This window comes from Apteryx rowi, unplaced genomic scaffold (genome assembly GCF_003343035.1).
Source record: "Apteryx rowi isolate R43461 unplaced genomic scaffold, aptRow1 scaffold_101, whole genome shotgun sequence".
NCBI lineage: Eukaryota > Metazoa > Chordata > Aves > Apterygiformes > Apterygidae > Apteryx > Apteryx rowi.
In genome coordinates, this window is record NW_020447209.1 from 2,171,769 (window position 1) to 2,184,484 (window position 12,716).

A 12,716-nucleotide genomic window follows, 5' to 3' on the forward strand; every position below is an offset into this window, starting at 1 on the left:
ACCAATGTGCACAAGTCTTTGCATGAAGTTGCGATCAACTCTGTATGTTTACAAAACAAACTGCGTTTTAAGAAGCATGTTGAGAATCTATTGAAGATTGTCTGCCAAGTACCAGAATCCTCAGAGGTTTATCATGTCTTCCCCTAGTTTCCTGCCTCTCCTTTTTGGACTGAGTTTAGTCATCAGACCCTCCATTTCATTGCAGCATTCTCTTCTAGACAAGTGCTGTTTGTACAGATCTACTATGTTCCTTTACTTACCAGGGGTTTTCTTTTTGTTCCGTAGATTGGGACTTGCAGATGCCTACCAATGGTAAGACAATATCTTGGTCTGCAAGCTATATTTCTTCTTTTGAGACTCTTTAAACAACTGTTTTGTTTTTTGATCCTGTTCTTGAGGGGAGATTTCTTGGCCCAGTTGCCCTGCCATCACTGCCAGTCTCAATGGAACAGCCAGTTCATTTGAGCAAAATTTAATCTAATGTTACTTAGTTTATCTTCCCAATTTGTCCACTCACAGCACAATTCATTCCTGTCATTATGCATAAAGTGGATTAATTTATAGCCTGTCAGTGAATTTCGATATTAAATCATTAAACTATGTCCAAAATTGAATAAGTTCTGACCACTACTGCATGAGATAAACAGGGCACAGAACCACAAGCAATTCGTGACCTTTAACAGCTCTATGAATAACTCCCTTTGCAATTGACAGGGCAGTTAGGTCGAAAAATTTTCCCTAAGAAAGTGGTTGAAGCAATTACAACTGTCTTCCTAAGGAGATAAAACAACTTTTGAATTAATGGTCTAGCCTATTAAAATGACAAGATTTTTATGCTCCTCTTGAAGAGTGTTTCTTGGTATGCACTTTGTCATAACTACTGAGAGGGTGACAGTGCAAGAGAATTTTAAATTTAGAAGAGTATGTTCAAATGCTCTTTGGTATTGGAATGATCATTAGGGAGACTGTCATGATAAAAGTGGAATAAGTATAGGATTCTTATCCTCTCCTCTTCCCACAATATGAAATAATTTGGAAACAGCCCAAGGCATTGCAGACCTTCATATCATCCATATGCAAACAGGGTGAATGAAATGTCTTCCTATAGTGTTTACATTTATGTGCCAGAATACACCATATCATTTCATCTGACCCAGAGCATAACTCTTCAGGATTTCTCTCTGTAATTTATTTGAGTCCATAGCTTCTGTTCATATGAAATATTTTTAGACAGCCATACCGTTTAACTTAGYGCCTGGTATTCTAGAGGAGCATAGTTAGCAACATTAACACATGTAGGTAATTGCATACTGAGTGTACTGGGCAGGGAAGGATTATACTGATGGAAGAATGATCAGTGGTTGGGTTAGATGTTGAGATACAGCCTGAGGAAGTCTGGTGTTCAGTGTCAGTGAGCCTTCCTGCACTACTAAGATGACTCAGTCTTGCCTTACGCTTCCTTGAAGAGAGAAGAGTAAGACTTTGTCCATCACCAACTTGCAATTTCATGTGATATGTCGCAGTCATGTTCTGGAGACTCTTTCCTCCCTTCTTCCCTCCAGTCCATCAGGGATGATACAGCTTGCCAGAGAAGATTAACACTGTTGGTACCCACTAGCATAGCAAGGTCTGGTGTGCTAGAAGGGCACAGGGTAGGAGTATCCTGGGTTGCTTCTGGACTCCAGTCCAGAATCTGACAGAAAACAGGCAGGTGGCTTTGCCAGCATCCATCTTTTCATTGGAGGTGGCTTTGGAGGAGAAACTGAAATCAATCTCCTCCATTTTAGTGACTGGATTTAGTCTCCAAAGCTGGCGCACAAACTCATTGGAGAACAGTTGAATCATTCCTTTTGAAATGTAATATTTGCTAACTTTTGAATGGGCAGCCATATGAAACATGGTCCCTTTTGAAATCCTTTATATGCTGCCATATCTCTGTTTCTGCCTGTTTTCTTCTCCCACTGAGCATGAGGATATTGTCGTAGCTCACTCTAGAACTACTTCAGGAGTGCCTTGCATGCAGGAGAATCATTGGGCGTAGAGGCAACTGATGATCTGAAACCATGTTTTGCTTTTGCCCGTTCCTACCTTTCAGAAAGTTTTTCAAAAAGGTAGATAAAAGAGCATTGCAGAACCCCTCTGAATCTGCTTCAGGTGGATATATCTTTCCTGTTTTGCAGGTTTCTTTCCATAAAGAATGATTTGGAGAACTGTTTGACTTGATTTTACAGTTATTCTGTGTTATTTTCACACTCCTTCCTTCAAACAGTAAATAGAAAAGAGCTCAGTACTGCAAATGGTGACCTTGGCTAGACAGAGAGGTCTGTGGAGATGGGAAAGTCAGGAGATCAGGGTTTGCTCTGGGAGTCACTCTGCCTCTGTGCCTCTTTCCTCCTGTTTTTTGCCAGTTTAGGCTGCTASCCCTGGGGGGCAGAGACTGAAATCTCTGTGGCTGTGTGGTATGAATACATTGCCTTATACACTGGGGACCTGAGCCTGATGGCAGACTCCAGATACTGACTTAACACAAGCAATAACAAAACAGGTACTTCGTCATGAACAACTTCTCCCACCACCATTGGCTTGAGCAGTATTTCTGGTAGTCTTTCTACATATAAGACCCATTTCCTCACTCTGATTTTCCTTGTGTGCACAAATGGAAAAGATAGCATCATACTGAGCATTTACAGTCCAGGTACCTTTCTGATCTTCTAGTGTAATGCTGGTGAAAGTACATAGCACCGGAGCAGGTGTTATCTGCTCTCTGAAATTGGATGTTGCTGTGTCATCTTGGCGTTGTTCCTACTCTAGATGGACAAGGTTGAGCTGTGCTGGGCTCCTCCATTTCTAATTTTTTTTGAAGCTTGAATGTCAGAGCATTCTGTTGGGTCCTTGTCCTTATGTGGCAAGGTAGAAAGGAAGAGTTGAGCATCAAATGGGACTTGAGAACAAGCAGCACTGGTGAACCACTTCCAATCTATGGCCAGTGACAGAATTAATATTCTTCTTTAACCTTCCTTAGAGCCAAGTGAAAACAGGTAGCCCTTAGCTCTCCTTGGCAGGATGCTGGTCTTATTGTCACTGCTAGATAGATGGAAGAGCCCAGAACTCTGTGCTGGACCATATGGAGGCAGGCAGAAAATCAGTGCTAAACCAAACCCCACTAACATCAATGGGAGCATTTGCCATTGACCTCCCTGAATGCCTTTTTTGTGGATTTCCAGAGAGACTTTAGCTCTTCAGGTGGCTGCTCCAACAGAGCAGAAGTTATACGAAATCAAAGATGGTGTTTCACTTGGCATCAGAACCTTGGATATTTTGCATGTTTATTGCCTAAAACATTCCACAAAACAGTCCTTCGAATTTCGCATCATTTCATTAGTAGTTTTTCGTTCCCCAAGTTTTTCTCATTAATGTATTTTTTTCTTCCTGTAGAATACTCAACTTCATGGGCTGTGTGATGTCTTTGTTCTTTCAGACACGCTTTTCTTTTAACTGGCTGAGGAGGCTTCAGTATAACAAGGGGGTTAAATAAAAGACCCGAGCTTATATTTGTTTTGAAAGGAGACCAACAAAAAAGAATATATTCTGCTTATGAATGGTCACTAAGAGAGCACTGCTCTTCATAGTGCATTGCAGTGCAATGCAGGAGTTTATGATGATAATAAAAGGATGCAGGTTTTTAAATGGATGAAAGGAAATGCTTTTCTAACTTGGCACATAAGCTCCTGGAATTCACTGCCAGGGGATGTTGTTACAGCACATAGTTTAGTCAGATACAAATCTCAGAAGAACTACCAGTCCTCCAGGTCCAGGGCATGAACTCTGGGGCCAGCTGGGGTCATGGAAAAATATTTCCCCCATGAAATAATGTTGCATAGTCCCCCAGTTGCTGATGGAGGGCTCAGGCCTCCTCTAGAGTACGAGCTACTGGGAGAAATAGCTAGACTAGTTCATGACTGTTTTTGAGGTGAGAAACATCCAATGTCTGGAGATTATTGAATGAAGAGAACCTCAGGGAGCATTTTCCAGCCTAAGGGRAATTTTCTCTTCATCTGCAGGCAGTTACTTTTCCTTTCATCTGAGAAGAATGGAAAATTTCTCAATTCCTTTGCTTCTCCTAAACACAGTCATCAGAAAGGATTCACAGGCCTGATCCGCAGCACATTTAATTCAATGGACTTTTTCCATTAAACTTTAATAGTTTTGGTTTCAGTCCTTTCTTTGCCAAAATGGCTTCTGAAAGTGCTTTGAGATCTACAGGATGAAAGCATTGGATAAGCAAGGGCAGAATTTATTATTGTTCATCTGGAAGAAGCTGAGTTATTTCATCTCTTTTACAATGACTTTATAAACTCTGCTGCCAGCAAAAAGGAAGAAAAGATGCTAGGCTCAGTCTTAACTATCTTTGCACTGTCTGAGATGCACTCATAGATGTCATCAACTATGCTTGTGCTGTTATTTAAACTACTAGTTGCAGCTAGAGTTGTCACCAGCTGGTTTGCCAGTTCCACTCATGGGCAGCACCCATATCCCTCAAGTTTATGAGATCTTATTTCACAGTGTCAGCTTTGTGCATCATCTTCCTTGCAAATCCTTAAAAAGGTGCTAGGAGGAGCTCCCTGGAGGCAGTGCCCAGTACCTCAGCAGACGCCCACATTCTTCTTCATACCGTCTGTATGAAGTGGGTAGAGATGAAGACTCCCATGCTGTTGCCCAGGTGTCTGCACATACTCTAAGCAGTCCTCATCACAGGTGTGGGGTGGATACAACTGAGCCTTAGCTAACCAAGGCAATACCCAGCTGACAAAAAAGCACMTGGGTCCCAGGGCTCAGGAAACATACACCCCACTCTTGAGCCTCCTGTTCAACTTGCAGCATTGGCATAACTGCACTTTTCTTTGTGTGTCAGTGCTAGGAACAGGTAAGAAGTTCTGCTTCTGAGTTTACTACTAAAGCAGTGGAATGGAGGTGGAAAAACACTGGGAAAAAAACCTGAAGATTGGACTGATTGAAAGAAGTGACTTCCCAAATTTTACTACTGTTAATGAACTGCAAAGGAAAATAATATTTCATGATATAAAAGGCATACTATCAAGCTGAACTGCCAGAGTAATCTCTTGCAGCCCTCGAATTTGTTGGAGATTGTATTTCTGCTCTGCAAATAGAGGTGATCAGTCACGTTATTTGGCTTCATTCTGTTAAAATATAGGTCTCAATCCAACAAAATGCTTAAGTACATGAAAGTCCCATCAAAGACCATRACTAAGTGTCTTTTTAAAAACTAACACTATTGATATGTATTTAAGTGTATTTGCTTTTTTTAAACAGAGCTGGGGAAACATTCATACATGAAGATTAGAAGCATATAATACATCTGGAGTCACTCAATCCCTTACTAGTGCATTCATATAAAGAATAACAACTTTATAGCCTGGGCAAGCTAAAACGTGACTCTGTAAGTCAGCAGAACCATTGAGATGTTTTTTCTCTCCTGTGAAAATAAAAATAAAGCTGTTGGTGACAATTTATAGCTGCAAACTTAGTTCTTGTGTGTCACATTAGATAGAGTCCAGCTGGGAACAGGGAAGTCTAAAGGAAAAAAACATCATCATCTTCTGTGCAGCATTGCAGGTTAACACCCATATATTTGGAATATCTGCTTCCAAACTAGGGAGCTGAGATTTCTGTGGGCAACAGGTACTGTTCTCCAAAATAAAATGTCATGTTCCACATCTGAATTTTGGACAAGATATGTCCAAGATTTTTTGCTGACCAGCTGTGGCAATAAATGAATCAGGCTATAAGAGTGATTGAAGTAAAAGTAACTAAAAGCCATCATAATTATCTTAAAAGGAAAAAAAAAAGTCTGAAGGAATATTTTAGCAGACAGCAAGACCTATTTAGTCTGTGTGACAGTCTTCTAAAGAAATTACTGGAAATGAAATGACTTAGACTGTTGAAAAGACTACTCAACAGAAAATGATAGAATCTGTTGTAGGGCAGATTTCAACACCAGCATGGTAAGGGCTAACCAAACCCGAGCAGGCGACTCCATCTCTGAAGATGGAAATGTTTTGTGTTGCTGTAGGAGCCTGGGTTTGTGTCTCTGCTTTAGATTTAAAATTTACAAAGGTGCTCCCATTACGAGCAGAGCTATAACGCTAAAGCTGTTCTTTGTATGCCAATGACCTATTGTTCCTAAACAAAACAGGTTCTAGTATATTGGCAAAAGCATAAATGGTTTAAATGCATTTGTATTTGGGGCTTTTGCTAATACAATTTGCTCGTCAGCGAGTCCCACGTTTTCGCACCCCTGACCAGCGCAGGCTGTGTTGGCAAAAATGTGCATAGTTAGGGTCAAAGGGAAGTAATTAAGATGGAAGACAAAACTCTAGATAAAAAAAACTCTGATTTCATCAGCATAACCGTGCTGCAAATGTAACTGTTTGTTTAAATTACAGGTATCTAGACCTCCGAAAATTCGGCTCAGTTCCTCATGGAGGCTTCGGAATGGGGTTTGAACGCTACCTACAGTACATCTTGGGAGTGGACAATATCAAAGATGTTATTCCTTTCCCCAGGTTTTCTCACTCCTGTCTCCTGTAGCTCCACAGTTGACTCGCACGGAGAAAACCGCTGGTTTGACCATGTGCATGTAACCTATTAGCACATGACTAAGTGTGATGGTTTATTGGGAGGTCAAAAGAATTTTTGTATCAGTGGAATTTTGGTAAATGTAGTACCAAGTTATCGAAAATAATATGTTTTCTGGTGAGATTATGGAAGCACACTTGCAGTTAATTTGATAACAGTTCATGTCTTCAGTGCACTTCCAAGTATTAATAAATCCCACTTAACTAAAGGGTTAAGATTCTCATGAGAATAGCACGAGCCATGGAAGTACTGAATAAGCATTGTTGGGAGGTAGTGGGGTTTTTTTTATGTGAAATATTAATAAGGAGGTGTGTCCTAAAATGTACTGGGATCCAGGACGGCTGTGAGGCTTTAATAGGCTTTAATTAAATGCCTGCGCAGTGCTTTGAAGATGGAGTGTTATAAAATTACGAAGTATTGACGTTGCTGTGATGCATTTGCTCTTACGAAAGGGCAACAGTAAAGTATGATTCTCCCCACCCAGAATTAAAAGCAAATTTTGTTTACCTTGGAAAAATCAGCCAAACCTTGCAAGGAAAAACATCATACTGTAACTGCTGGAGTGAATTAGGTGAATATGATGTTTGATTTTGTGAATCATCAATAAAGATATACACTGAGTTGTTTTGTAACTCTGTATGGTTTCTTCTTCTGTCATAAAACTGTGGCACTCAGCATCATAGTGGTTCCTCCAGTCTCTTTGGTAGATGTTTCCTTTTGCATATACCCCCATTAGCTGCACAGCTAGGTACCTGCAGGAGGTATCTGTTTTCTGTCTCCAAGAGAGCACATGTTCATAGCAGAAAGAAATGTTCTGTTAGATGAGAGTTCATTCATATCGCTGAAGCCAACTTGCAGTTTAGTGAGGGGGTTTTTTGTTGTTGCTTTGCTTGTTGTTGTTATTGAGAAAATATATGCTTATCTGGCCAAGCACATTTGTCTATATTTCAAAACAACCAACWTGTGCTCCCAGCCATTGCATATGTATTAAGTAATTGCTTATCACTATAGGATCTGAACTCTTTGCAGTCTTTAATGGATTTATGCTCTTGCCTGCCTGCCAGGTAGAGAAATATTCATTTCTGTTTTGAAGACGGGATTGAGGGCAGATCAGGTGACTAGCCTAAGGCAATTGGAAACCAGTGGTTTATTTGAGACTTGAACTGAGGGTTTCCAGCATCCTTCCCTTCTAAATTATCACCATCCGGCAAATGGTCGTTTGCATAGCGCTTACTCCTATGAAGCCCAAGACTGCTGCAGTATAAACAATATACATAAAGAGAAAAAGATTCCAAGGTAACAACCTTATTGCTAATGAACTTGGTGTAAATTGGCACACACAATGTGMAGTGGCTGCAGAACAGCCCTGAAGACTTTTCTTCCAAGTTGATGAAAGATATTGAAAAATAGTAATCAAATAGCATTGTGCTGGTAATACTGCAGTCACGGTTTCTCTGGTAGGGCTGTATAGTACTGCACCTGCAGTATCTAAAAATACATGTTTATGTAATGTGGCACCTGCCATGTTTCAGTTTGGTCCGTGGCTGGGGCTCATATGTATTATGATCAGGCAGATAACCTCACAACGAGATCATTGTTTTGGGGTGTTTCTTGCATGTGTTGAGAGTGTTGAGGCATCCCTTGCATGTCAAGATTTCTTTCATATCTTCTTCCTCCACTTGAGTGGGCAGGTGTTAACTGTGCATTTGCTGGTTTGTGGTTTCCAGTACAGCCTGAGTCAATAAGTCCGTTTCCACGAAAGGGTTCAAGCTCCTGCCTCGCCTTTGAAACCACTGCGAAGTTCCTAAATCAGACACCCAAGTATCTTTGTGTGTTTGGACCATCTCTACTTTTAACARGTTGTCTTAATGTGGGCCATCACTGACTAAGCTGAGCCCTTATGTTTTGGAATAACTTTCAGCAGAAAGAAGTGGAAAGAGTACAGCTGCTAAACAGCCCCATGCATACCACGTTCCTAAATAACTGCTAATTAGCAAGGTGTCCTTATTGAGATCCTTAGCTGTTGATTCTGTCACAGTTGCTCTAAGCAAGAGGGTTTGAACTGGAAGCCCCTCCGCTGAAACCAGAGTGGGTGGATGGCAAAGCGATGTCCTGGCCGCTCTTATCCCTGGAGCAGCCTTGGGGTAGCTGGGTGGTTTCTGGCATTAGCAAGCTCTTCTCAGGGCCAGAATGCAGGAGGTTGTTGATCCCTCAGCAAGGTGCTGAATCTGATGGGCAGGGTGGGGCTAAACAGCTAAAGGTAAAAAAAAAACAAGGTGTGGAAAAGGAGATAATAGAAGGTGCCAAAAAGTCGTAGGATGATGCAGCATGAGTCGTGAGTTAAAGGGAAGGACAGCGGGAGTGTTTTAAATAGGCTTGCAAAGTGGTTGTCAGGGCCCGTATGAGGTGACAGCTTGCAAGAACAGAAGGCTGGTGTGATCCACCCTTCATTCTTTGCCTTGAGAAGAGGTTTCTGTAGGACAGATAGAAAAGGTTGAACCTTTGATTTGTTTACAGGCAGGTGTGCGAAGAAGTGTCAGAGGGTTTTTTTTTTTAACCTGGTTTCAGCCATTGTAGAAAGGCAGATTTTAAACAAAGATGTAGCGAAGATGCACTCTGAGAGATTCTGTGTGTGTTTCTCTGACTGCCAATCCAAGAGGAGCAGTCTCCCCGGTCTCCTGAGTTTCTTTTCCATTCAAAGGCACTCAGTGAGTTGGCAGATCTGATGGGCAGGGTTGAACTAAAGGGGCATTGCCCTGAAAACTATCCCCAGTGACATGGCTGAACCAGCAGAAGGAAAGCAGAGTTGTGCCCAGTAGAACAAATCAGATGAAGGCTTTGGCTCAAAAGAGAGAAGAAAAGGTTGTCCAATCTTGGAAAGAGTCTTTGCCTAGCTGTGGGAGGGAAGGGAAGATAGAGGCTGAGGCCTGTGTGATGGCACTGCTTGGGGTTAATACTGTGATTGGCGTTCTTGTGGAAAACTTGATTTATGGGTACGTGGTGAGGGAGGGAGTCGCTCTTTTTCTCAAGGTTGGCATTATTCGCCTTATGCTGTGTGTATATATAGCATTGGTTGGTATTGCCAAGGAATGCGCTGTGTTTTCCCTGGGATTTCCATCTGGAATGTCATGCATTTCCTTTGAATCTCCTCTCAGAATGAAGTGGAAGTTAATCTAGAGGATAGGGGAGGCCTCTTGGACGTGTAGTCAGGAAAATACGCTGAAAATTTCTTAGACTTAAGTCRTTTCCTTGCTACTTCTTAGAATCTGCCTTCCTGCAGTGGTCGAAACCCAGTAAAAACTCTTGACGCTTCTTCGAGTAAGAGCCTCTTATTCTTTGTACGTAGGAACCATCTCTTAGCCTGAACACACGATGCAGTAATTAATAGAGGGATGTTTTGAATGCAATAAGCAGTCGGCTCTCAAGCGCAGATAACCAGCATCCTTTCGGTAGGTTTTTTGGAAGTTTCAGTTCCTGAGGCAGCCGGCATCACCTCTTTTCAGGTTTGTCCTCACCCTGAGCTTTTGAGGTAAGAATCAGCGACACTGATAACCGGGTCTGCGGGCTTGCAACATTAGGCCAGAGCAATGGGAGAGGACACTGCTGGGGATAAAACAGCAATGCCATCGACTTTGTGTAACCAAATGCAAGCCTCTGAGAAGGGTGCTAAGACGGTCTTCACTGGCACAAGAATTTTAATTGGGTTCCCTCATTCAGGCCCCCAGCCATGAGGGAAGAGTAGCTCAGCGGTCCTCTCTCCAATTTGTTCAGTAGTAGTTGTAATTTATAGCCCATTAGTTGTTGGAGGGATTGCCAAGACTTTGATGGGAGATTTAATGTATAGTTTTGCTAGACTAATATTGATTGTTTTGGAAATAGCTTATAGATGTGTTCTTCTTTGGGAGAGAAGGGTACTAATTTGCCAAGAAACACTCTGGTGATCATTCCCATTAAATGTGTGTATAGAGATAAATGAGACTTTTCTGCTACTGAAACCAGTAACAGTAGTTATTGCTGTTCTTTGAACTTCTGCCTTAAGATTAGGGAGAATTAGGAGATGGATCCAAAGGAGAAATAAGATTTTGTATAAAGACCACCAAATCCTAATTTCCTCAGATCTAACCAAAGCTAGAGAAGCTACAAAAATGGTGGTCTCGGGGGTGAATTTATTGTTTTGTCTTACTGTTTGTTGCAAAGCCGTGACCCGCTGAAGGACTGTAAAGTTTTATTTTATGATCCTGCTGGTAAAGAGGTATATGTAATTTACCATACGAGTTCTTACAKACTTGGCTAACAACAAGTCTGACCCAGAGTTCAAAGAAATTATGGCTCCCATTGTTTTATAGCTGCTGTGAAATGTATTATTATCTGTACTACAGTTATGTCTCAGTGTCTTCTGYGCATGGCGTTAGGTAAAGCTGCTGTAAAGAGAGAGCTCTTGAAGAGGGCAGGAGAGGGGCAAGACTGTGTGGCCATCTAAAAGAYGTATACCAGCCCCATCAGAACTTGCAGGCTTGATTATGGGTGAAATGTGGGTGAAACTATTTCGAAATCCATGTTGCTCTTACTGTTGATGCTATTGTACCGTGGGAAATTGAGGCATCGAGCAATTAAGTAACTTGTCCAGAGTTATTGAGGATATGTGGCAGAACCGTGGACCTGACCCAAATCACCTGAATCCCTGCTCAGTGCCTCCCCTCGAGACTTCTCTGGTTGCCTTTGGGTCTACTGCCACGCTAGAAGCAATGCAGGGTGTTTGCAACTGATCCAGTTTCAAATGCATTTTTGGCATTTCTAAGATCTTGGACTTATTTTCAGTGATTTGTATCAATCCCTTTATGTCCTGAGGCCTTTCAAATATAGCAGTATGTATTTTACAGTGCTGCTGTTTATTTTTCTTACTCTTATAGCTTTATATTTTTTTATATTTTTTATTTTATATATCTTACTCTTATAGCTCTTATATTTTTTCTGAATGATTTGAGGCAGCCAAAAGAGGACATTTTTAATTTTCTTTGCAAAGCTTGAGCTATGCTCACAGAGCTTAGCAGGAGTTTTTAGCTCTTCACCGATAGCTGCATGTTTTACTTATTGTCTCTAGCAGGTTAATATACTGATATTTGTGTATGCCGTAAAGATGGAGACCTAAATTTTAAAAAGTAACTTATCATATGAGTTACTGACCAAAAATACACAAATTGCTCAGAAAAAAACATAGTGTTGTCTGGAAGGTGGCCTTGGTAAACCATGGTAAACATCTAGTTTCTGTGTTGGACCATTCTGTATGCTCTGCCATGACTTCCAAGAGATGCTAGATCTCAAGCCACAGGGGAGAGTAATTATATTTCATAAGCACAATGGCTTTCTAATAATATTCCTATGGTGTCTTTACCTTCAAAGTGACTTTTGAGCTTTCAGTAATGTCTCTGATGCTCTTTGAAGATCCTGAAGATCCATCTAAATGCTCAATGTTGTGATTAAGCCGGATTAAGCCGCATGAAGTAGCCTTGTGATCCTTGTTTTCCTGAGACGCAGGCCTCCCGTTTTCCTTTGCGTCCCTTAGAGTTGCTGCTGCTCTGGCAACGAAGGTGCTGCTGGAGGCTACCCGTCCGACTCTGAGACAGACTCAGCAGGCCCAGACAGCCCCAAGCCCTACTGACCTCTCCATGTCCATGTTACCAGGGCTGTTCATGCAGCAGTGAGACATCTGATGCACAAGGTGAGTGCAGAGAGGTCAGGGACAGACGAAGAGACTTACCTGAGGCTGTGGAGGGAAACAAAGTCAGAGTTAGGGTCAGGGAGTTAGACTTCCAGGCTCTCCTTCCTGAGTTCAGGACACGTTTATGCCATCTCTGCATGAAGTTACGGAAGATAGGTTCTCAGCCAGCACCAAGTGGGATGGCCAGTCTGCAGCTCCAGATGATCCAGCTGTGAGCATTTACAGTCTGCAGAGATACTGGCGTGACTCTAATTGGTGATGCCTGGCATGGTGGAGTCTAACGATGGCATCTCTGTGTAGCACAGCTTGAAATGACCTCTCCAGTTGTTTAAATAAATCA

At 41.8% G+C, this 12,716-nt stretch overlaps 1 protein-coding gene across 11 annotated transcripts in view; it reads left to right on the plus strand.

Annotated features, from left to right (window-relative positions):
• The window catches only part of NARS2 (asparaginyl-tRNA synthetase 2, mitochondrial), a 50,388-nt gene extending 43,099 nt beyond the window's left edge, over positions 1-7,289 (plus strand). For 8 of the 11 annotated variants that reach the window (XM_026063754.1, XM_026063778.1, XM_026063810.1 and 5 more), the window contains 2 exons: positions 286-312; positions 6,465-7,289. In XM_026063754.1, coding sequence (XP_025919539.1) covers positions 286-312; positions 6,465-6,609 — 172 coding nt within the window. In that variant the 3' untranslated portion in view covers positions 6,610-7,289. Of the gene's footprint in view, positions 1-285; positions 313-2,408; positions 2,546-6,464 lie in introns of those variants that run through there. The other 3 variants (XM_026063769.1, XM_026063785.1, XM_026063763.1) reach the window with 3 other exon arrangements.
• The last annotated feature ends 5,427 nt before the right edge of the window (positions 7,290-12,716 follow it).